This window comes from Nerophis ophidion, linkage group LG18, assembly GCF_033978795.1.
Source record: "Nerophis ophidion isolate RoL-2023_Sa linkage group LG18, RoL_Noph_v1.0, whole genome shotgun sequence".
Lineage (NCBI taxonomy): Eukaryota > Metazoa > Chordata > Actinopteri > Syngnathiformes > Syngnathidae > Nerophis > Nerophis ophidion.
Window position 1 is genome coordinate 47,904,504 of NC_084628.1, and position 25,046 is coordinate 47,929,549.

The window sequence follows — 25,046 nt, forward strand, 5'->3', positions numbered from 1 at the left end:
GTTCATATGGTGTCAATATTCAGTGTTTTACCGTTCATACTTAATATTGTAAAGCCCACAATCTGTATTTTCATGTACATTCTGGCTGTCTCAGTAAAAAAAAAAAAGTAAAATTCCGTTCAGTTTTTTAAGGCGGTCTGTCATAGCGTTGTTAGCATTCAATCAGATGATATTGCGAAGGTTTTGTATTAGTGTACCTAAAAATCCGATATACCGGCCCCCAGAGACATTTTATTTTCTCTATTCAAAATAATTGCCCAGGCCTCCTTTAGAGGATGTACAAGTCAGATATCATCAAAACAAAATTGCTGAATATGACTGAGTGGATACATCCACTCTTAAAAAGATATTCCCAAAAACCTGGTCGCTCAGACTTTCTTCTAATCTCTCAAAAAAATTAGGACAAAATATGTTATTTGGAGTCTATTGACGATTGAAGTAGACAAGCAGTTATTTCCTTTTGGTGTCACTCCTTGTCAGGTTCAAACACTGATGACATCTATTAATCAGACAAGAAGCAAGGAACCAAGCAGAGACAGAGGTCAATTTAGCTCATGAGGAGAACGCATGGCGCTGAGCACTTAGTCACAGTCTCGCCCTACGCTCTAAGGTTCAGCTCCCACGTCCCTCTTTTTATTCAGAGTTCAATAGTCAACATCACTTAGGCCGCCTCTAAAAGGAGTGGTCACATATATTATGCGGGCTAAAACAAAGATAACATCTGTGGCAGAGGCCACCTCTCAGACAAGAAGTTTTGTCCTTGCATAGATTTGAAAAAGTCCAACTTCTTGAGCACAAAAGCTAATAACTAAAGCAACGGACTTTAAGCATACTAAAGATAGTGTGATCATATATGCATGATTATTTTAACACCCATTGAATGGTCCTAAATGTTTTGGTATCCTGGAGCATTCAAAGTTAGTTTCACTAGAACTAAGAAGCCAAGCCCAACTCCTGGAAAAACAACCCCACATAATTCCTCCTCCTCCAAATTTAACACTCGCCACAATGCAGTCCGAAATGTAGGATTTTGTTACAGAAACAAGTCTTGCTTTTCTTTTACTGTTAAACAGAAATTGTTGGAAACAACCTTTTTACCTGTGATTGAACTTGAAGTGCCATCCCATTGTCAGGTTCAAACACTGATGACATCTATTAATCAGACAAGAAGCAAGGAAACAAGCAGTGACAGAGCTCAATTTAGCTCATGAGGAGAACGAATGGTGCTGAACACTTAGTCACAGTGTCGCCCTACGCTCTAAGGTTCAGCTCCCGCGTCCCTCTTTTTATTCAGAGTTCCATAGTCAACATCACTGAGGCCGCCTCTAAAGGGAGTGGTCACATATATTATGCAAAGCAGGTCCAGGATGCGCAGTACATGACGGAATGGGCCCGGGGCCTTGTGATATCGCCTTGTCCCCGCTTCATCTGTGTGTTGTCATCTTATCTTCGTTGAGGTCCTTGAAGTCCTTGGCTGTTTGCGGGCTAAAACAAAGATAACATCTGTGGCAGAGGCCACCCCTCAGACAAGAAGTTGTGTCCTTGCATGGATTTGAAAAAGTCTAACTTCTTGAGCACAAAAACTAATAGCTAAAGCAACGGACTTTAAGCATACTAAAGTTAGTGTGATCATATATACATAATTATTCTAACACCCATGGAATGGTCCTAAATGTTTTGGTATCCTGGAGTATTCAAAGTTTCTTTCACTGGAACTAAGAAGCCAAGCCCAACTCCTGGAAAAACCACCCCACACCATAATTCCTCCTCCACCAAATTTAACACTCGCCACAATGCAGTCTGAAAAATAGGATTTTGTTACAGAAACAAGTCTTGCATTTCTTTTACTGTTAAACAGAAATTGTTGGAAACAACCTTTTTACCTGTGATTGAACTTGAAGTGCCATCCCATTGTCAGGTTCAAACACTGATGACATCTATTAATCAGACAAGAAGCAAGGAACCAAGCAGTGACAGAGTTCAATTTAGCTCATGAGGAGAACGCATGGTGCTGAACACTTAGTCACAGTCTCGCCCTACGCTCTAAGGTTCAGCTCCCGCGTCCCTTTTTTTATTCAGAGTTCAATAGTCAACATCACTGAGGCCGCCTCTAAAAGGAGTGGTCACATATATTATGCAAAGCAGGTCCAGGACGCACAGTACGTGACGGAATGGGCTGGGGGCCTTGTGATATCGCCTTGTTCCCGCTTCGTCTGCGTGTTGTCGTCTTATCTTCGTTGAGGTCCTTGAAGTCATTGGCTGTTTGCGGGCTAAAACAAAGATAAGATCTGTGGCAGAGGCCACCCCTCAGACAAGAATTTTTGTCCTTGCATTAATTAGAAAAAGTCTAACTTCTTGAGCACAAAAGGTAATAACAGAAGCAACAGACTTTAAGCATACTAAAGATAGTGTGATCATATATACATAATTATTTTAACACCCATGGAATGGTCCTAAATGTTTTGGTATCCTGGAGCATTCAAAGTTTCTTTCACTGGAACTAAGAAGCCAAGCCCAACTCCTGGAAAAACCACCCCACACCATAATTCCTCCTCCACCAAATTTCACACTCGCCACTATGCAGTCCGAAATGTAGGATTTTGTTATAGAAACAAGTCTTGCTTTTCTTTTACTGTTAAACAGAAATTGTTGGAAACAACCTTTTTACCTGTGATTGAACTTGAAGTGCCATCCCATTGTCAGGTTCAAACACTGATGACATCTATTAATCAGACAAGAAGTGAAGTGAATTATATTTATATAGCGCTTTTCTCTAGTGACTCAAAGCGCTTTACATAGTGAAACCCCAATATCCAAGTTACATTTAAACCAGTGTGGGTGGCACTGAGAGCAGGTGGGTAAAGTGTCTTGCCCAAGGACAAGCAAGGCACCAAGCAGAGACAGAGTTCAATTTAGCTCATGAGGAGAACGCATGGCGCTGAACACTTAGTCACAGTCTCGCCCTACGCTCTAAAGTTCAGCTCCCGCATCCCTCTTTTTATTCAGAGTTCCATAGTCAACATCACTGAGGCCGCCTCTAAAAGGAGTGGTCACATATATTATGCAAAGCAGGTCCAGGACGCGCAGTACGTGACGGAATGGGCTGAGGGGCCTTGGGATATCGCCTTGTCCCCGCTTCGTCTGCGTGTTGTCAACGTGTTGTCAACGGAGTAAAAGTAGCGTTTCTTCTCTACAAATATGCTCAAGTAAAAGTAAAAGTATGTTGCATAAAAACTACTCTTAGAAGTACAATTTTTCCCAAAAGTTACTCCAGTAGATGTAACGGAGTAAATGTAGCGTGTTACTACCTACCTCTGCTAATTACATCTGAAACGCCCCCACTTCCGCCGCTTTATTTATTTTTTTAAGTTCTTCACTCTAACTTTCCTCATCCACAAATCTTTCATCCTGACTCAAATTAACGGTGAACTCGTCGCTTTCTCGGTCCGAATCGCTCTCGCTGCTGGTGGCCATGATTGTAAACAATGTGTGGATGTGAGGAGCTCCACAACCCGTGACGTCACGCGCACATCGTCTGCTACTTCCGGTACAGGCAAGGCTTTTTTATTAGCAAGCAAAAGTTGCAAACTTCATCGTGGATGTTCTCTACTAAATACTTTCAGCAAAAATATGGTGAAATGATGAAGTATGACACATAGAATGGACCTGCTATCCCCGTTTGAATAAGAACATCTCATTTCAGTAGGCCTTTAACTTAGGATGGATTAACTTAGGATGCACTTGTGGCGAAGACGAGGCGTCGGGGTGCATCAGAGGCGGCGCTGGCATCGACTGCTGTTTGCCGTCTTACTTTTGCGGGAAGAAAGGACAGAAAGTCTCTGAGAGACAGAGAGGGAGTTTTCAGCACCGTCAGCAGATCACAGTCTGTCTAATGATCTAATGGAGTCATCTCCGTGCCACTCCAGGGATTGTTTAACCCCTCACTCAACGCCAACAACGACTCACGTCCTCCACTGGCAGTTTGTTGTATTGTGTGTGTGTGTGTGTGTGTGTGTGTGTGTGTGTGTGTGTGTGTGTGTGTGTGTGTCTTGCCTATTTCATCCACCATCCTCTCTCTCTCTCTCTCTCCCGCCCTCTGCAGCTCTCCTCGGCTCTTCTCTTTGATGCCGTGTACGTGGTGGTGGCGGCGGTCCAGGAGCTGAACCGCAGCCAAAACGTGGGCGCCACTCAGCTCTCCTGCAAGTCCTCCAAAATCTGGGAGCACGGCACCAGCCTCATGAATTACCTGAGGATGGTAAGTCGGGCCCACGTTGCACAGGAGTGAGAAATGAAATGAATAATGCAAGGTTGATGTTTTTTTTTGTTTTTTTTTCCCTTGAGGGTTCATGTGTGTGAAATAAAAATCGAGGATAGTTTTATCAGCACTCTCCAGTCACGGCTTTTGTAAAATATTTTATTTATTTAATTTTAGTATGTTATTTTTGTGTTTATTTAATTGGATTCTATTAAATCCTATATTATTTTACCCGGAAAAATGATTACCGTATTTTCCGGACCATAGGGAGCAGCGGTTTATAAGGCGCACTTCTGATATTCAGGTTTATTTTCATGCAAAAGGCGCATTAAATAAGTCATATTATTATATATATTAGATTTTTTAAATGTAAAAGATATTCCTTGTGGTCTACATCAGTGGTTCTCAACCTTTTTTTTCAGCGATGTACCCCCTGTGAACATTTTTTTTATTCAAGTACCCCCTAATCAGAGCTAAGCACTTTTGGTTGAAAAAAAGAGATACAGAAGTAAAATACAGCACTATGTCATCAGTTTCTGATTTATTCAATTGTATAACAGTGCAAAATATTGCTCATTTGTATCTGTCTTTCTTGAACTATTAGGAAAAAAAGATATAAAAATAACTAGAAACTTGTTGAAAAATAAACAAGTGATTCATTTATAAATAAAGATTTCTCCACATAGAAGTAATCATCAACTTAAAGAGCCCTCTTTGGGGATTGTGATAGAGATCCTTCTGAATTCATGAACTTAATTTAATTAATGGTGAATATGTTCCCCATACTTAAGTGTTACCGCTTTTTTTATATATAATTGTTGTGAGAATAAAGTTCTAAAAATGATAGAAAGTGGTATTTTACAAGAATGAATCTAATCTAGAGTTGCAATTCTATTTAAATATATACATGGACAAAATACAAAGAAAAATGCCTAGAAATGTTCTTAACATCAGATAAAAAATATTTTGCTAAGAATTCCTAAAAAAAAAAAAATATATATATATATATATATATATATATATATATATATATATAGTTACATTTCAACAATTTTGCTCACAAAAAAAAGTGTTTTTCTTTTTTATTAAAAGTAAAAATTTATAAAACATGACATTTTTCTCTCAAAATGATGCCTACTCTTAAAAAAAAAAAAAAAATTGATATTAGTCTTCACAACTATACAACTTTATTATTTTGGAATTCAATGTTAATTGCTAAGAATTTCTAAAAATAGTAAGTAATAAAAAGAGAATAAAATTATAAAAATAATAGAAAGTGGTATTTTACAAGAATGCATCTCATCTAGAGTTGTATTTGATTTAGATATATACAAGAACAAAATAAAAAAAAATACCTAAAAATGTTTTTTTTTAACATCAGATACAAATAGATGGCTAAGAATTTCTAAAAACAAAACAAAAAAAACCCTAATATTTATTGTTACATTTGAACAATTTCCCACACGAAAAAAAATGTGTATATTTTTTTTATCAAAAGTAAAAATGTGTAAAACATGACATTTTTCTCTCAAAATGAAACCTGCTCTAAAAAAAATAAAAATTAAATAAGATACTTAATCTTTCCAACTTTATTATTTTGGAATTCAACGTTAATTGCTAAGAACTTCTAAAAAATAAAATAAATATTTATTGTTGCTTTTGAATAATTTCCCACAAAAAGATGTTCATTTGTTATTAAAAGTAAACATTTGTAAAACCTAACATTTTTCTCTCAAAATAACACCTACTCTAAAAAAATAAAATAAAAATAAGATACACAATCTTAACAACTATACAGCTTTATTCTTCAGCTATCTAGACTTTTTTTTTAACCTCTTAGAATTCTATGTTATAATTTTTGTCTTTTTTCTTTCTTCACACCGTTGCTCCAGCGCTTCTTCATAAACCAAACTGTTGGTTTTCCTATTGACGATCCCCGATCACTAAGCTTACATCACGTGGCTGCAAGACTGTAAGAAAGTGGACAAAGCGCAGATAAAGAGTGTTTTGTGTGGGCATAATGGCGGTAAAATACTTGATAATGGCAGGTAGCCTGCTGGCCATTCACTGGGAGAACACCAACACGGACAATGAGGCTTCTATTTGGCTGTAAATGCGTTAGATTATGGCTCCATCTTCAAATTATTATTCTAAATTTGACATTTTTCTGTGTTGGAGGGGAAAAAGAAAAGCAGGGATAGAGAGATGATCACTGCTGAGAGGGTGCAATGGCGAAGTCCTTTCATGTGCTGCCGTCTCTTTGTTGGACAGGTAGAACTGGAGGGTCTGACGGGCCACATTGAGTTCAACAGCAAAGGACAACGCTCCAACTACGCACTGAGGATCATGCAGAGCGGCAAGGACGGCCTAAGGCAGGTAAAGTGATGCCCGTGGGTCCTTTTTCTACCTTTTTGAAATGCATAAAGCAGGGGTCACCAACCTTTTTGAAAGCAAGAGCTACTTCTTGGGTACTGATTCATGCCAAGGGCTACCAGTTTGATACACACTTCAATCAATTGCCAGAAATAGCCAATTTGTTCAATTTACCTTTTAATAAATAAATCTATATATATATATATATATATATATATATTTAAAAAAAAGGGTATTTCTGTCCGTCATTCCATTGTACATTTTTTTTCCTTTTACAGAAGTTTTTTTTGTAGAGAATAAATGATGAAAAAAAACACTTAATTGAACGGTTTAAAAGAGGAAAAAACACGAAAAAAATGAAAATCTTCAATTTCGACTCTTTAAAATTCAAACTTCAACCCAAAAAAATGTATAGAAAAACTAGATAATTCAAATCTTTTTGGAAAAAAAAATAAAAAATAATTTATGCAACATCATTAGTCATTTTTCCTGATTAAGATTAATTTCAGAAATTTGATGACATGTTTTAAATAGGTTAAAATCCAATCTGCACTTTGTTAGAATATATAACAAATTGGACCAAGCTATATTTCTAACAAAGACAAATCCTTATTTCTTCTAGATTTTCCAGAACAAAATGTTTTAAAGTAATTCAAAAGACTTTAAAATAAGATTTAAATTTGATTCTACAGATTATCTAGATTTGCCAGAATAATCTTTTTGTATTTTAATCATAAATTTGAAAAAATATTTTTACAAATATTCTTTGTCGAAAAAACAGAAGCTAAAATGAAGAATTAAATTAAAATGTATTTATTATTCTTTACAATAAAAACAATTACTTGAACATTGATTTAAATCCTCAGGAAAGAAGAGGAAGGAATTTAAAATCAATCAATCAATCAATCAATGTTTACTTATATAGCCCTAAATCACTAGTGTCTCAAAGGGCTGCACAAACCACCACGACATCCTCGGTAGGCCCACATAAGGGCAAGGAAAAACTCACACCCAGTGGGACATCGGTGACAATGATGACTATGAGAACCTTGGAGAGGAGGAAAGCAATGGATGTCGAGCGGGTCTAACATGATACTGTGAAAGTTCAATCCATAATGGATCCAACACAGCTGCGAGAGTCCAGTCCAAAGCGGATCCAACACGGCAGCGAGAGTCCCGTTCACAGCGGAGCCAGCAGGAAACCATCCCAAGTGGAGGCGGATCAGCAGCGCAGAGATCTCCCCAGCCGATACACAGGCAAGCAGTACATGGCCACCGGATCGGACCGGACCCCCTCCACAAGGGAGAGTGGGACATAGGAGAAAAAGAAAAGAAACGGCGGATCAACTGGTCTAAAAAGGGAGTCTATTTAAAGGCTAGAGTATACAAATGAGTTTTAAGGTGAGACTTAAATGCTTCTACTGAGGTGGCATCTCGAACTGTTACCGGGAGGGCATTCCAGAGTACTGGAGCCCGAAATGAAAACGCTCTATAGCCCGCAGACTTTTTTTGGGCTTTAGGAATCACTAACAAGCCGGAGTCCTTTGAAGGCAGATGTCTTGCCGGGACATATGGTACAATACAATCGGCAAGATAGGATGGAGCTAGACCGTGTAGTATTTTATACGTAAGTAGTAAAACCTTAAAGTCACATCTTAAGTGCACAGGAAGCCAGTGCAGGTGCGCCAGTATAGGCATATATGTATGTATATATGTATATAAAGGTATATACAGTATAGGTATATATGAATGTATATATGTATATAAAGGTATATACAGTACAGGTATATATGTATGTATATATGTATATAAAGGTATATACGGTATAGGTATATATGTATGTATATATGTATATAAAGGTATATACAGTACAGGCGTAATATGATCAAACTTTCTTGTTCTTGTCAAAAGTCTAGCAGCCGCATTTTGTACCAACTGTAATCTTTTAATGCTAGACATGGGGAGACCCGAAAATAATACGTTACAGTAATCGAGACGAGACGTAACAAACGCATGAATAATGATCTCAGCGTCTTTAGTGGACAGAATGGAGCGAATTTTAGCGATATTACAGAGATGAAAGAAGGCCGTTTTAGTAACGCTTTTAATGTGTGACTCAAAGGAGAGAGTTGGGTCGAAGATAATACCCAGATTCTTTACCGTGTCGCCTTGTTTAATTGTTTGGTTGTCAAATGTTAGAGTTGTATTATTAAATAGAGTTCGGTGTCTAGCAGGACCGATAATCAGCATTTCCGTTTTTTTGGCGTTGAGTTGCAAAAAATTAGCGGACATCCATTGTTTATTTTCATTAAGACACGCCTCTAGCTGACTACAATCCGGCGTGTTGGTCAGCTTTAGGGGCATGTAGAGTTGGGTGTCATCAGCATAACAGTGAAAGCTAACACCGTATTTGCGTATGATGTCACCTAGCGGCAGCATGTAGATGCTGAAGAGTGCAGGGCCAAGGACCGAACCCTGGGGAACTCCACACGTTACCTTAACGTAGTCCGAGGTCACATTGTTATGGGAGACACACTGCATCCTATCAGTAAGATAAGAGTTAAACCAAGACAGGGCTAAGTCTGACATACCAATTCGTGTTTTGATACGTTCTAATAAAATATTATGATCGACGGTGTCGAAAGCAGCGCTAAGATCGAGGAGCAGCAACATAGATGACGCATCAGAATCCATCGTTAGCAATAGATCATTAGTCATTTTTGCGAGGGCTGTCTCCGTGGAGTGATTTGCTCTGAAACCGGATTGAAAGGTTTCACATAGATTGTTAGACGCTAAGTGTTCATTTAACTGCTCCGCAACAATTTTTTCGAGGATTTTTGAAATAAAGGGAAGGTGAGACACCGGTCGGTAGTTTACCATGAGGTCAGGATCGAGGTTAGGTCTTTTAAGAAGAGGATGAATAACCGCTTTTTTGAATGCTAGGGGAACAGTGCCCGAGGAGAGTGATAAGTTTATAATATTTAGCACTGATGGACCTAATAATACAAAGAGCTCCTTGATCAGTTTCCCAGGAAGTGGGTCATGTAAACATGTTGTCTGTTTTATTCCATTTACACGTTGTAACAATTCCTCTAATGTTATTTCCTCAAAACGAGAGAAACTATTTTGGAGGGCAGTATCCGCCGTATATACAATCGTGTCAGTGTTAATAGAACCCCGTTGTAGCTGGGACGCATTGTCTTTAATCTCCTTTCTAATGACTTCAATTTTCTTACTAAAGAATTGCATAAAGTCATCAGCTGAGTGGGTTGAGCTACTGGAAGGGGTCCCTTGTTGGGTTAGCGATGCTACCGTACTAAACAAAAATTTAGGATCGTTTTTATTACGGTGGATGAGATTTGAGTAATAATTAGCTTTAGCTAAGGTAAGCATGCGTTTATAAGTTATTAAACCATCACTCCATGCTTGATGGTGCACCTCAAGTTTAGTCGTGCGCCATTTGCGTTCCAGCTTTCTACATAATAATTTCTGAGCTCTAGTTTCTTCTGTAAACCATGGGGTGCGCTTTTTTGGAGCCTTTTTTAACTTTAGCAGTGCTATGTTATAAGGGCAAGGAAAACTCACACCCAGTGGGACGTCGGTGACAATGATGACTATGAGAACCTTGGAGAGGAGGAAAGCAATGGATGTCTAACATGATACTGTGAAAGTTCAATCCATAATGGATCCAACACAGTCGCGAGAGTCCAGTCCAAAGGTAAAAGGTAAAAAGGTATATGTGTTTAAAAATCCTCAAATCATTTTTAAGGTTGTATTTTTTCTCTAAAATTGTCTTTCTGAAAGTTATAAGAAGCAAAGTAAAAAAAAAAATGAATTTATTTAAACAAGTGAAGACCAAGTCTTTAAAATATTTTCTTGGATTTTCAAATTCTATTTGAGTTTTGTCTCTCTTGGAATTAAAAATGTCCAGCAAAGCGAGACCAGCTTGCTAGTAAATAAATACAATTTAAAAAATAGAGGCAGCTCACTGGTAAGTGCTGCTATTTGAGTTATTTTTAGAACAGGCCAGCGGGCGACTCATCTGGTCCTTACGGGCCACGCGTTGGTGACCCCTGGCATAAACATATTAAAATTGAGATGCTATTTCATATTTATCACGAGGCAGGATGCATCCGTGCCTCGGATTTGTGTGCACGCTTGAGAGAAACCATCATTCTGCCGCTGCTACGGCGGCAACGTTGCTTTACAGCCGTCGTAACCGATTTTATGACATTGTTTTCACCGTTGCTGGAAAACTACCTAAAAAAAAATCCCAGCCTAACTGGGGAGCGTCATTCTCTGAGCGGGAGAATTCTCTCCCATCCATCAATGCCTGCTAAGAAGGCCCCGGTGGAACCCGGGCGGGAGCGGCAGATAGCTTGGGGGGAAAAATAAAATAAAAGTTGAATGCGAATTATAGATGGGAGGCAAAAAGTGGTGACGGGAGATAGAAATCAGCAGCAGAGACGCTGGACGGCAGGGGTGTCCAAAGTGTGGCCCGGGGCCATTTGTGGCCCACAGGTCATTTGTTAACGGCCCCACAACACATTCTAAAAACACGATAAAAAAACAAATGTTGTATAAAACAGCAAACAGGTGAAATGTAATAATAAATTGTTACAATTTTTAGTCTAATAACACAAAGCTGTCATGCAGGCTGTTTCTTTAAAAAGATAATAATGAATCAAAATGAACTTTATTATGAATTATTGACCTATTCAAGGCTCCAATTATGTCACATTAAATATTCCACTTTGAGATATTCTTTGGAAAAATGTTGCATAATTTTATGTTTGGCATATAAAAAACTGAGCGGTTTTTTTTTTGTTTTTTTTAAAGACGGGCCTAAAACGAACAAATAAACATGAACAACAATCAAACTTATAATTTAAAGGATGAATCTGATGTTGATCTTGAGATTATTGTGCTAAAAGTAAACAGTAAAAAAAATATATATAATTTATTTTTTAACACTTAAATGAGTGGAACCCTTTTGGAACCCCAATAATTTTAGTGGGATTTTTTTTGTAAGGGTCATTGCTCAAAAAATGTCAATGTTCTTATAAGTTATTGACCTTTTTAAGGCCTTAATTATTTTTACAATATCAAATATTCCACTTTAAAATTTAATCGGGGGAAAATATTGCACATTAGGTGATTTTGTTCCATAAAAAATCGGGGTTCTTCTTTGACAAAAAGGACATACAACTTAAATGTTTAACTTTTTTTGGACTGATAGACCTAATGTTGATCGAGAGATGTAAACTTTGAATAATAATAATAATAATAATAAATAATTATAATATTTTTAATATTTTTTTGACAAAAACCCTTTGGCTTTACCGTGTTCAAGCCTGAGTGGAGGCCTAAATGTAGACTTTTTTTATACATTTATTGTATTGGTTTTTAAATTGAAAAATATCAAAATGGCCCCCGCTCGCTTTGATTTTTCAGTGTGTGGCCCTCAGTGGAGAAAGTTTGGACACCCCTGCTGTACGGCCTCAGATACATGAGTTAGATGGACTTAAAAGGTCAGGTTTCAAACACTGATGGCATCTATTAAACAAGACAAGAAGCAAGGAGTTAAACAGAGACAGAATTAAATTAGGCTCAATTTGAGGAGAGACGCCTGGACACTGCACCCTTGTACAGTCTCTCAGCACGCTCTGGCGAAAGATTGCCCGCCACCTTTTTATTTGGACTTTCCCTGATTACATGGTGTGAAGGTCTTGCTCCTCTGGGTTCTTCAGACCACCCAGGACGGGTATGACAGTCTTGACAGTTTTACAATAATGGTGTATTGTGGGATTTTGCAAAGTCTTTCTTTTGCTTTTCAGCAATTGTCATGCAGTCACTTCGCTGCAGGTCCACAGTACAGCCCCCCCCCCCCCCCCACACACATTTCAACTGCTGTTTCTAAGGGATATGGGTCGTAAACAGCGTTGCCTTCGGTTACATAACAGTTCAAAGAAAAGGTCGTAAACAGTTCACTGAAAAGGTGGCAAAACCGTTCAAACAAGCGGTGCCCGGAGGGGAGTCTGGTCCTGCTTCCTTTTCCATTTTGTAGTTCTTGGGTCAATACAAGATATTTCTGTTGATTACAATACATGAAAGAAGCATAACACCTTCATGTTGCATCATGTTGCTTCCCATCCTACACAGTGGAGTTTTACAAGCCGCCTTCTTGGTAGATCAAAGACAGCTTTTGTCTTTTCGCCGGGAACTCGTATCAACACGAAGTATTGTGATAACTTAGATACAATTATTCTGACATAAGGGAATTGAGATAAAACTGTCCATGAAGGCCAATAACAAGAAGGTCATTATGGGTGTAATATGATCAAGTAACCTTTTCTCCTGTGAAATGTTCCAAATAAGTTTTTGATGAGCATTCCTCAACTGTCTCAGTCTTTTTTGCCACTTGTGCCAGCTTTTTTTGAAACATGTTGCGGGCATCAAATTCCAAATGAGTTAATAAATGCAAAGAATAAAGTTTTCCAGTGCGAACGTTAAGTATCTAGTCTCTGCAGTCTATTCAATGAATATACAGTCGTGGTCAAAAGTTTACATACACTTGTAAAGAGTGACTGGAGCACATACTTGATAATCACAAAAAACATTATTGGAGTTTGGCTTTTTTATGAATTCATTATGGGTCTACTGAAAATGTGACATCATCTACTGGGTCAAAAGTATACGTACAGCAAAGTTAATATTTGGTTATGTGTCTCTTGGCAAGTTTTTGGTAGCCATCGACAAGCTTCTGGTGGAATTTTTGACCACTCCTCTTGACAAAATTGGTGCAGTTCAGCTGAATTTGTTCATTTTCTGACATTGACTTGTTTCTTCAGCATTGTCCACACATGTAAGACTTTGGGAAGGCCATTCTAAAACCTTCATTCTAGCCTGATTTAGCCATTCCTTTACCACTTTTGAGGTGTGTTTGGGGTCATTGTCCTGTTGGAACAGCCAACTGCGCCCAAGACCCAATTTCCGGGCTGATGATTTTAGGTTGTTCTGAAGAATTTGGAGGTAATCCTCCCTTTTTCATTGTCCCATTTACAGTAGACATGGTGGTCCTGGGATTAAAGGCCTCCCCTTTTCTCCTCCAATTATATTGCTGGGTATTTTTGTTTCATCTGACATCACATGGACATACTGGAGATCAATACCTTCTTTAGTAAAGTTCTGACTGTAGGTTGAAAAGGATTTGCAAATCATGGTGTTTTGTTTTTATTTACAATTTACACAATGTGCCAACTTCACTGCTTTTGGTATTTTTACAACAGCTTAACTATTTTCCAAAATGTAAAAAAAAAACATTAAACAAATACGCTAACCCTCTCATGATCCGCGGCTCGAATCATTTCATATTCTGGTTTGGTGATGTTTTTGCAACACATCCTGTTTGGTTTTTGTCTTCCCTATTTCCTGGTGGCACTTCCTCTTTGTTTCCGTTGCCGTAGTTACTCATTAGTGTCACCTGCCTTTTGTTTTTTACGCGCACCTGCTTTATGATTACGTTCCTGTATTTAAGCCTGCCTTCTTTGTTCACATCCTGTTTGGTTTCCCTAGTTCCTGGTGGCACTTCCTCTTTGTTTCCGTTGCCATAGTTACTCATTAGTGTCACCTGCCTTTTGTTTTTTACGCGCACCTGCTTTATGATTACGTTCCTGTATTTAAACCTGCCTTCTTTGTTCACATCCTGTTTGGTTTCCCTAGTTCCTGGTGGCACTTCCTGTTTGTTTCCATTGCCATAGTTACTCATTAATCTCACCTGCCTTTTGTTTTTCACGCACACCTGCCTTATGATTACATTCCTGTATTTAAGCCTGCCTTCTTTGTTCATTCTTTCTCGCAGTCTAGTTTGTGTTTCGATGCAAAAGGTGACGTCGCTATCCCTGCTTGTGGTAAAATACTTTTTGTTTTTGTTAGCTTCCACGCTATTCCTCTGTTTGTTTCCCTAGCTTACACGCTAGCGCCTTTAGTTCCTTCTAGCTCCCATGCTAGTAATGTTTGTTTTGTCTCTAGTGCCTTTGTGCAAGTTTTTGTGTTCCTAGTCTGTTTTGTTAGTATTAATAAATCCTCCTTTCGAGAGAACGAACCATCACCACAATGCCAGCAAAGCGTCACAAACCCCTTCTATGAGTCGACGACAGTGTGACTGTTTACTGTCAAATCTGCAGAGATCATACCAGCTGGTCATGTGTTGCCAAAGCTAGCAGTCCCGTGTGGATATTCTCCACAATCCCGACTTTTGTCAACCAAACACTTTATTGCCATTCCTCGTCATTGAGAGTACCCCCCCGCCTTCTCTCCTCTACGCTGCTGTTGTGATGGGATAATAAGTGATTACCGGCATCTCCCATTGTTCCGTCCTCTTATGCACCAAGAGCGGAGATTATGGCGAATAGCAGCGCTAAAGCACTCCCGTTTTCCTGTCGGCGCCGAGACTTTAAATCACTCTTCGCTTTGAATCGCGACGTAAAGCTGTTGAGTGAAATCCTGCGTGCAGCGCTCACCTGTCCGCCGCTCCAGGCTGGTTGGCTGTCGGGAGGAGAGAGCGCCGCTGTGTGGCCGCTCAGGTGTCGCGTCCTGCAGGTGCAACCCCCGGCCCTTGTTGCATTGAAAGTCTTCTCACATTCTCCGCTGAAGCCCTCAAATTATAAAGTAGGGCTCCCGACTCGGTTAAACTACTTGTCGGCAGTTAGGCAGACATTTTGTTCACAAACATACCTTTTAAAAAAACTTGTTTGAAAATGGGCGGGGATTATTGGTGACCGGAACCGGAATGCAACCTCTCTCGTGCAACCTGGTAAGATGCTCTCATACACATAACTGAAATCCTTGCAAACATACTACTGAAATTGTTGTCTCTAACCCTCACGAGATGTGTGTGTGTGAGAGAGAGAAAAACATTTTAGTTGTTTATGTGAGAGCATTTCAGCAGTGTATGTGAGAGCTTTTCAGTGGTGTATGTGAGAGCTTTTCAGGAGTGTATGTGAGAGCTTTTCAGTGGTGTATGTGAGAGCTTTTCAGGAGTGTATGTGAGAGCTTTTCAGTGGTGTATGTGAGAGCTTTTCAGGAGTGTATGTGACAGCTTTTCAGTAGTGTATGTGAAAGCATTTCAGTAGGGTGTATAAGACTGTTTCAGTAGTGTGTGAGAGAAAAACATTTTAGTTTTTTATGTGAGAGCATTTTAGTAGTGTATTTGAGATCTTTTCAGGGGTGTATGTGAGAGTTTTTCAGTAGTGTATGTCAGAGCTTTTCAGTAGTGTATGTGAGAGCATTTCAGTAGTGTCTATAAGACTGTTTCAGTTGTGTGTGAGAGAAAACATTTTAGTTGTTTATGTGAGAGCGTTTTAGTAGTGTATGTGAGATCTTTTCAGGAGTGTATGTGAGAGCATTTCACTTGTGTATGTGAGAGCATTCCAGTAGTTTGTATAAGACTTTCAGTAGTGTGTGTGTGTGTGAGGGAAAAACATTTTAGTTGTTTATGTGAGAGCATTTAGTAGTGTATGTGAGAGCATTTCAGTCGTGTATGTAAGAGCTTTTCAGTAGTGTATGTGAGATTTCAGTAGTGCATGTGAGAGCATTTCAGTAGTGTATGTGAGTGTTTCAGTCATGTGTGTGAGAGAAAAAACATTTCATTTGTTTGTGAGAGCTTTCCAGTAGTGTATATAAGATAAGCGGAAGAAGATGGATGGATATGAGTGTTTCAGTAGTGTGTGAGAGAGAAAAACATTTCAGTTTATATGAGAGCATTTCAGTAGTGTATGTGAGAGCATTTCAGTAGTGTATGTGAGTGTTTCAGTCGTGTGTGAGAGAAAAAACTTTTCATTTGTTTGTGAGAGCTTTCCAGTAGTGTATATAAGATAAGCGGAAGAAGATGGCTGGATGGATGTATATATCAGTGTTTCAGTAGTGTGTACTAGAGTGTTTTCAGTAGTGTGTGTGAGAGAGAAAAACATTTCAGTTGTTTATGTGAGAGCATTTCAGTAGTGTGTGTAAGAGGTAATCCTGAATAATGTCCCAAACGGCCCCTCATACATTCACATCTGTCGTGCTAATGGTGTTGTTTAGCAGGACTTTCTCAGGACCAAAATACCTCATCAAACATCAACTTGTTTGGTTTTTTTTTTTAGCCTTGTCGGTGTCTTCCTGCGTCCCCCGTGTCCACGCTGGCACCGGGCCAATGCAACATTGTGTCATGCTACGGTGTCAAAGGTGGTGATTCCAAGCAGAAGTGTGGAAAAGGCAGAGCGCCAGCTGTGTTTTGTTTTGTTGACACCTTCCGCCGCACATACTGCCCGCGTCGGGCTCTCTGTGGCCAAACTAACAACAACCAAAAAATAAATAAAAAACGAAAATTGTGAGGGTTTTGGCAGAGTTGGCTCGCTGCCGCAATTATCAACCACGCTCCCAGGTAACGCTATCAAAGCGTGAACATTTGCATCTCTGCATGGGACTCCACTACAGCTTGATTTTCTGCATTAATGTGCAGAAGTTTTTTTGTTTTTTTTTAACTCTGCAAGTGTGTTTTTTTTGTTTATTTTAGATGCCAGTGATGGTAATGAGGAGAAATATGATATCTTAGTAAGTAAATGAAGCGGCTGCTCGCTCTAGGCTATTGTCGCACCCTGGCTTTATCCACAAGAATCTGTAAAAGGTTGCATGTTTACTGGTTTTAAAATAGATTTTATTTTATTATTTGTATTATGAGTCTACTGAAAATGTGAGCAAATCTGCTGGGTCAAAAGTATACATACACCAATGTTGAGATTGGCTTAAGGCGCTTTTAGTAGCCACCCACAAGCTTCTGCTTGAATTTTTGACCACTCCTCTTGACAAAGTTGGTGCGGTTTAGCTTTTCTGACATGGACTTATTTCTTCAGCATTGTCCACACGTTTAAAGGCCTACTGAAAGCCACTACTAGCGACCACGCAGTCTGATAGTTTATATATCAATGATGAAATATTAACATTGCAACACATGCCAATACGGCCTTCTTAGTTTACTAAATTGCAATTTTAAATTTCGCGCAGAGTATCCTGTTGAAAACGTCGGTATGATGACGCGTGCGGTTGACGTCTCGGATTGTAGCGGACATTTTTTTCCAGCCCGATCCCAGCTATAGTAGTCTGCTTTAATCGCAGAATTACACAGTATTCTGGACATCTGTGTTGCTGAATCTTTTGCAATTTGTTCTTTTAATAATGGAGACGTCAAAGAAGAAAGATGTAGGTGGGAAGCGGTGTATTGCGGCCGCCTTTAGCAAACCAAACACAGCGAGTGTTTCTTTGTTTACATTCCCGAAAGATGACTGTGAAGCTTTAATATGGAACAGAGCGGTCAAGCAAACATGGTTCCCTACCACATGTCAACCGCCAAGTTTTTTATGAAAAAATGGTGGTAACAAGTCGGCTCTTACCGTAGACATGAGCGGATAGCTTGCGTCGTTCCTCCTGCAGCTGCGGACTCTTTTACCTCCTCCCACCGGCCGCCCCCGACCGCCGGATGCTTACACCAAGGAGGGGCAGCCGTTTGGGCGTCTTTTTTTTAAAAAAAAATGATAGAGATGTTAGATTTTTCTAGTGGTTAGTAGTCAGAAATAGGCTCAGGGGACACATAATAATCATGATAATAATAAATCGGAGTCCTTTTCCAGTTATCCAAAGTACTTTACACTAAAACTAACTTTCATTTGGTCCACATTGCACATATTACTCTTATAACAGTAAATTGTGTGTAATTAGGGACAAAGGAGATAAAAGTATAGACTGCAAAAACGAGCTGACAAAGTATAACCTAAAAAGACTAGATTTTAGGAAAAAATACGAAAAAATTGTGAAATTATCTCTCCATGTAGCTCCTTAATTTTACTTGAAAAGACATCCTAAACACACACACACACACACACACACACACACACACACACACGCACGCAGCAGGCTTAGACAGGAGGACAGAGTGTTGGTACACAGAACATCAGAGGGTCAAATGTGCGAGAAAATGAGAGCAGACAGGGTTGACAAACCATGTTCCAACCTTGTGTGGGAAATGCAAGTGCAGAAACACAAAAAAATTATTCCTGTGGGATGCTGAAACTGTCAGAGAAATTTTCCATGCAACATTCTTATTGTTATTACACAGCCAGCGTTTGGGGGTTCAGTGGACCCGTTGCATTTTGTGGCTTTTAATGCCTCACAATCAAACACTTTTATGTAAAAATACTGAATAGATGTTTACCTTATCCCAACAAACATTGGTTCATCGATGTTTACCTTATCACAATAAACATTTGTTCAGTATTTCAACATAAAAGTGTTGGATTGTGAGGCAATGAAAGCCACAAAATGCAAGGGGTCCATCAGACCCACAAACGCTGGCTGAGTAACAACAATGTGAACATTACACAAGGGTTAAACTACAATAGGCAAAATATAATTATTCATGCTTAATTTAAGATTAAATATTAAAAAATAACTAAATGGCTCTTTAGACTATAGCAGGGGTGTCAAAAGTGCGGCCCGGGAGACATTTGTGGCCCGCGGGTAATTTTTTAACGGCTCTAAGCGCATTCTAAAAATACGATTAAAAAGAACTGAAAAAGTGATATAAAAGAGTAAACAGGTGAAATGTGACAAGAAAATGTTGCAATGTTGACTCTAATAACACAAAGCTGCCATGCAGGCTGTTATTTTCTTGAAAAAAATTATATCCATCCATCCATTTTCTACCGCTTATTCCCCTTTGGGGTCGCGGGGGGAGCTGGCGTCTATCTCAGCTACAATCGGGCGGAAGGCAGGGTACACCCTGGACAAGTCGCCACCTCCTCGCAGGGCCAACACAGATAGACAGAAAACATTCACACTCACATTCACACACTAGGGCCAATCTAAATAATAATGAATCAAAATCAATGTCACATTAAATATTTTAATTTGAGATATTTTTTGGGGAAAATGTTGCATATTTTGTGATTGCCATATAAAAAAACCAACAAATAAAAAACATAAACAACAATAAAAGTTATAATTGACAGGTGGATCTGAAGTTTATCTCAAGATAAGATTTTTTTTTAAAGTAAACCTTAAAAAATATATATATATATATATATATATATATTTTTTTTTTTTTTTTAATGAGTAAAACCCTTTAGGATCCCCAATAATTTTAGTGCGATTTTTTTTTTTTTTTTTTTTTTTTTTTTGTGTAAAAAAATAATAACAAATTGAAATCAATGGTGTTATGTGTTGACATTTTTAAGGTTACAATTCTTCTACAATCTCAAATATTCCACTTTAAAATTCTATTGGGGGAAAGTATTGCATATTTTGTGTTTTTTTTCCATAACAAAACAGGGTTTTCTTTGACAAAAAGGGCATACAACTTAAAATCTTTAAAAGCGTTATATTGACAGATAGACTTAATGTTGATCTATAGCAGGGGTAGGGAACCTAGGGCTCTAGAGCCAGATGTGGCTCTTTTGAAGACTGCATCTGGCTCTCAGATAAATCTGAGCTGACATTGCTTAACACGATAAGTAATGAATAATTCCACTTGTAATCACAGTGTGAAACATAACGTTCAAAATATGAAATATTCTCATGCATTTTTATGTTCAAGAAGTTGCGTTAATTATAAGAAGTAATTTATTTATTATTGGTAAGTGTTTGGGCTTGCCCTCCTGGGGGTTCTTCAGACCACCAAGCACCAACATGAGAGACTGTTTTAGGGTTAAAATATATATATTTTTTTCAATTAGTCTCTCAGTTGCTTTCCAGCAATTGTCTTTTTCTCTTTCGTCCTCACTCGCGCTCTGGCTCCAGCCCCGACCCTGTCTCTCCTCCTGGCTGTTGCTTATAACAGAGCGACAGGTGATTAGATAAAAGGCCCAGGTGGGCCAACTACGCACCTGTCGCTGATTTCGAGGCCGGTCCTGGCAACATCCCTCTTTGCTGCAGGCCCGCAGGCCACGCCCCCTCCACAGTTAACTTCAAAATAACAATGTTAATACAAAGAAAAAGAGACCTATTATACTCTGGAAATGTTGGTCTTACTCAAAAATGCACGCGTTTAGTTGTGTTCAGTGTTAAAAAAAATATTATATGGCTCTTAGGGAAATACATTTTAAAATATTTGACTTCTTGGCTCTCTCAGACAAAAAGGTTCCCGACCCCTGATCTATAGATTTAAACTTTGAATAACAATAATAGAAAATAATGACACATTTTAAACCTTTTTTTGACCAAAATCCTTTGGGGTCCCTGGGATCAAGCCTGAGTGGAGTCCTAAATGTATATTTTTACACATATATTGTATTGCTTTTTGAAATAAAAACAAATCAATATGGACCCCGCTTGCTTTAATTTTTCAGTGTGCGGCCCTCGGTGGAAAAAGTTTGGACACCCCTGGACTACAGGGACATTTCTAGGAACAAAAGTTGAAATATTGGCAAATGGCATATAATTTCTTTTTTTTTTTTTTTTTTTTTTTTTTTCTTCTTTCTTCTTCTTTTTCTTCCACGCGATGCTGCAGAGTCTTGTCAACCAAGACAGCTCCACAGCATCCAGAGCCTTAAGGAACTCCGGGCGGATCTCGTCCACCCCCGGGGCCTTGCCGCCGAGGAGCTTTTTAACTACCTCAGCGACCTCAGCCCCAGAAATAGGAGAGTCCACCACAGATTCCCCAGGCACTGCTTCCTCATAGGAAGACGTGTTTGTGGGATTGAGGAGGTCTTTGAAGTACTCCAAGTACTCTTCGAAGTACAGCATCGCGTGGACATCGGTGGCGGTACCTCTGGATTGGCAGACCGGGGTGGTGGTTCCTCTCTTTAAGAAGGGGGACCGGAGGGTGTGTTCCAACTATGGTGGGATCACACTCCTCAGCCTTCCCAGTAAGGTTTATTCAGGTGTACTGGAGAGGAGGCTACGCCGGATAGTCCAACCTCGGATTCAGGAGGAACAGTGTGGTTTTCGTCCTGGTCGTGGAACTGTGGACCAGCTCTATACTCTGGCCAGGGTTCTTGAGGGTGCATGGGAGTTTGCCCAACCAGTCTACATGTGCTTTGTGGACTTGGAGAAGGCATTGGACCGTGTCCCTCGGGAAGTCCTGTGGGGAGTGCTCAGAGAGTATGGGGTATCGGACTGTCTGATTGTGGCGGTCCACTTCCTGTATGATCAGTGTCAGAGCTTGGTCCGCATTGCCGGCAGTAAGTCGGACACATTTCCAGTGAGGGTTGGACTCCGCCAAGGCTGTCCTTTGTCACCCATTCTGTTCATAACTTTTATGGATAGAATTTCTAGGCGCAGTCAAGGCGTTGAGGGGATCTGGTTTGGTGGCCACGGGATTAGGTCTCTGCTTTTTGCAGATGATGTGGTCCTGATGGCTTCATCTGACCGGGATCTTCAGCTCTCACTGGATCGGTTCGCAGCCGAGTGTGAAGCGACCAGAATGAGAATCAGCACCTCCAAGTCCGAGTCCATGGTTCTCGCCCGGAAAAGGGTGGAGTGCCATCTCCGGGTTGGGGAGGAGACCCTGCCCCAAGTGGAGGAGTTCAAGTACCTAGGAGTCTTGTTCACGAGTGAGGGAAGAGTGGATGGTGAGATCGACAGGCGGATCGGTGCGGCGTCTTCAGTAATGCGGACGTTGTACCGATCCGTTGTGGTGAAGAAGGAGCTGAGCCGGAAGGCAAAGCTCTCAATTTACCGGTCGATCTACGTTCCCATCCTCACCTATGGTCATGAGCTTTGGGTCATGACCGAAAGGATAAGATCACGGGTACAAGCGGCCCAAATGAGTTTGGGTCTCTCCCTTAGAGATAGGGTGAGAAGCTCTGTCATCCGGGAGGAACTCAAAGTAAAGCCGCTGCTCCTCCACATGGAGAGGAGCCAGATGAGGTGGTTCGGGCATCTGGTCAGGATGCCACCCGAACGCCTCCCTAGGGAGGTGTTTAGGGCACGTCCAACCGGTAGGAGGCCACGTTGGGAAGACCCAGGACACGTTGGGAAGACTATGTCTCCCGGCTGGCCTGGGAACGCCTCGGGATCCCCCGGGAAGAGCTAGACGAAGTGGCTGGGGAGAGGGAAGTCTGGGTTTCCCTGCTTAGGCTGTTGCCCCCGCGACCCGACCTCGGATAAGCGGAAGATGATGGATGGATGGGCATATAATTGTTTGTATTGTAAAGAAACAACAGCAGGCTTTTCTTGTCTAATATAAAAGTCATCAGACCTCAAAGTGCATGCATTGACCCTTCAAATATCTGGGAGTGTCTAATCCTATTATTTTGATGGAAGTGCCTGCATGGCTACTTTTGCTACTCCTACTTACATCCTTTAACGAGTCGTTTCAAGGAGTCGGCTGGGGATTTTTTATTTTTGTTCATCTCCCCCAGATGGTTTGAAGAGCAGGAGTGGGCTGCAAAGCAGTGTCGTTGCTGATATATAAATGGTTAGTATCACTTAGCTCTCCAGGCACCAGGCGTCTCCGTCTTTGTCTCTCTCGTCCGTCTTTCCTCTCCGGTACCATTAGTGCTTGTTGCTAGAATGGATGAGCACATCATGTGTTTGCTGGATTGTATCGAGGGGGCGCTGGGCTGGGGCGAGAATGCGGCTTGCAGACTGATCCATCTGACAACAGTTGGCAGCGCTGTTTGCATGTTTGCTTTTTTTTGTTTTTTCATTTCCACAGCGCACATGTCAGCAGTTATGCGTGTGAGCACTGATGCCAGACGCCGCCGCCGCCGCTTGTTTCTTGGCAACACACACACCGCCATCGTTGCAATTTTAGCAAATGCAGAAGTGTCTTCCAAAACAAACACTGGGCTTCTGCGGACTCTCTTGGATTGTTGCTCAGCAGCCTGTGTGTCTGTTGAGTGTCTGACTTCACACGTGTGCTGGCAGGGAGCTACCATGCCGCTCCTGCAGGGGAGACAATCACTATTTACGGCAGGGGGAGGGAGCCAGATGTGGCTCTTTTGATAACTGCATCTGGCTCTCAGATAAATCCGAGCTGACATTGCTTAAAGGGGAACATTATCAGCAGACCTATGTAAGCGTCAATATATACCTTGATGGTGCAGAAAAAAGACCATGTATTTTTTTAACCGATTCCCGAACTCTAAATGGGTGAATTTTGGCAAATTAAACGCCTTTCTGTTTATCGCTCTTTTAGCGATGACGTCAGAACGTGACGTCACCGAGGTAACACACCCGCCATTTTCATTTTCAACACATTGCAAACACCGGGTCTCTGCTCTGTTATTTTCCGTTTTTTTGACTATTTTTTGTAACCTTGGAGACATCATGCCTGGTGGGTGTGTTGTCGGAGGGTGTAACAACACTAACAGGGAGGGATTCAAGTTGCACCACTGGCAAGAAATCTGCCGCCAGACCCCCATTGAATGTGCCAGAGTGTCTTCACATTTGACCGGAGATGCTAAGACAGACATGGCACAGAGATGTATGGATAACCTGCAGATGCATTTGCAACCATTAAGTCAACCAAATCACAAAGCTGAGTTTTGTGGATGTTGTTGACTTATGTGCTAATCAGACATATTTGGTCGCGGCATGACTACCAGCTAATCGATGCTAACATGCTACGCTAATCGATGCTAACATGCTATTTACGCTAGCTGTATGTACATTTGAAACTAGATACCCACATTTAATGCGAAACAAACACTTGCCAATCGACAGATTTAAGTTGCTCCGGTGTCACAAGATGCGAAAGTCCTGATCGTTTGGTCCGCACATTTTACCGGCGATGCTAATAAGGCATCCATGCTATGGGCCACTTCATTAGGTACACCCATGCTATGGCCGAATAGCGTCAATAGCTATTCGCTCAATAGCTTCAGTTTCTTCTTCAATTTCGTTTTCGCTATCTGCCTCCATACTCCGACCATGTGTTTCAATACATGCGTAATCTGTTGAATCGCTTAAGCCGCTGAAATCCGAGTCTGAATCCGAGCTCATGTCGCTATATCTTGCTGTGGTAACCGCCATGTTGTTTGTATTGGCAGCACTGTATGACGTCACAGGGAAATGGACAAAAATCAAGAACTTTAAAGGTTTTTTTAGGGATATTCCAGGAGGTGTAAAATTTTGAAAAAAAACTCGAAAAATAAAACGAGCCACTGGGAACTGATTTTTATTGTTTTTAACCATTTTGAAATTGTGATAATGTTCCCCTTTAACACGATAAGTAATGGTAAGAAGTAATTTATTTATTATTGGTTAGTGTGGGGCTTGCCCTCCTGGCGGTTCCTCAGACCACCAAGCATCGACATGAGAGCCTGCTTCAGGGCTACAATATTGTTTCATTTTTCAATAAATCTCTCAGTTGCTTTCCAGCAATTGTCTGTTTCTCTTTCGTCCTCCCTCACGCTCTTGCTCCAGCCCAAACCCGTCT

The 25,046-nt window shown here is 40.3% G+C and overlaps 1 protein-coding gene across 1 annotated transcript in view; it reads left to right on the top strand.

Annotated features, from left to right (window-relative positions):
* grik4 (glutamate receptor, ionotropic, kainate 4) overlaps positions 1–25,046 on the top strand; it is a 1,015,986-nt gene that overhangs the window by 803,725 nt on the left and 187,215 nt on the right. Inside the window, 2 exon segments of the mRNA XM_061878268.1 lie at positions 4,103–4,255; positions 6,527–6,631. Of these exon segments, the coding sequence (XP_061734252.1) occupies positions 4,103–4,255; positions 6,527–6,631 (258 nt within the window).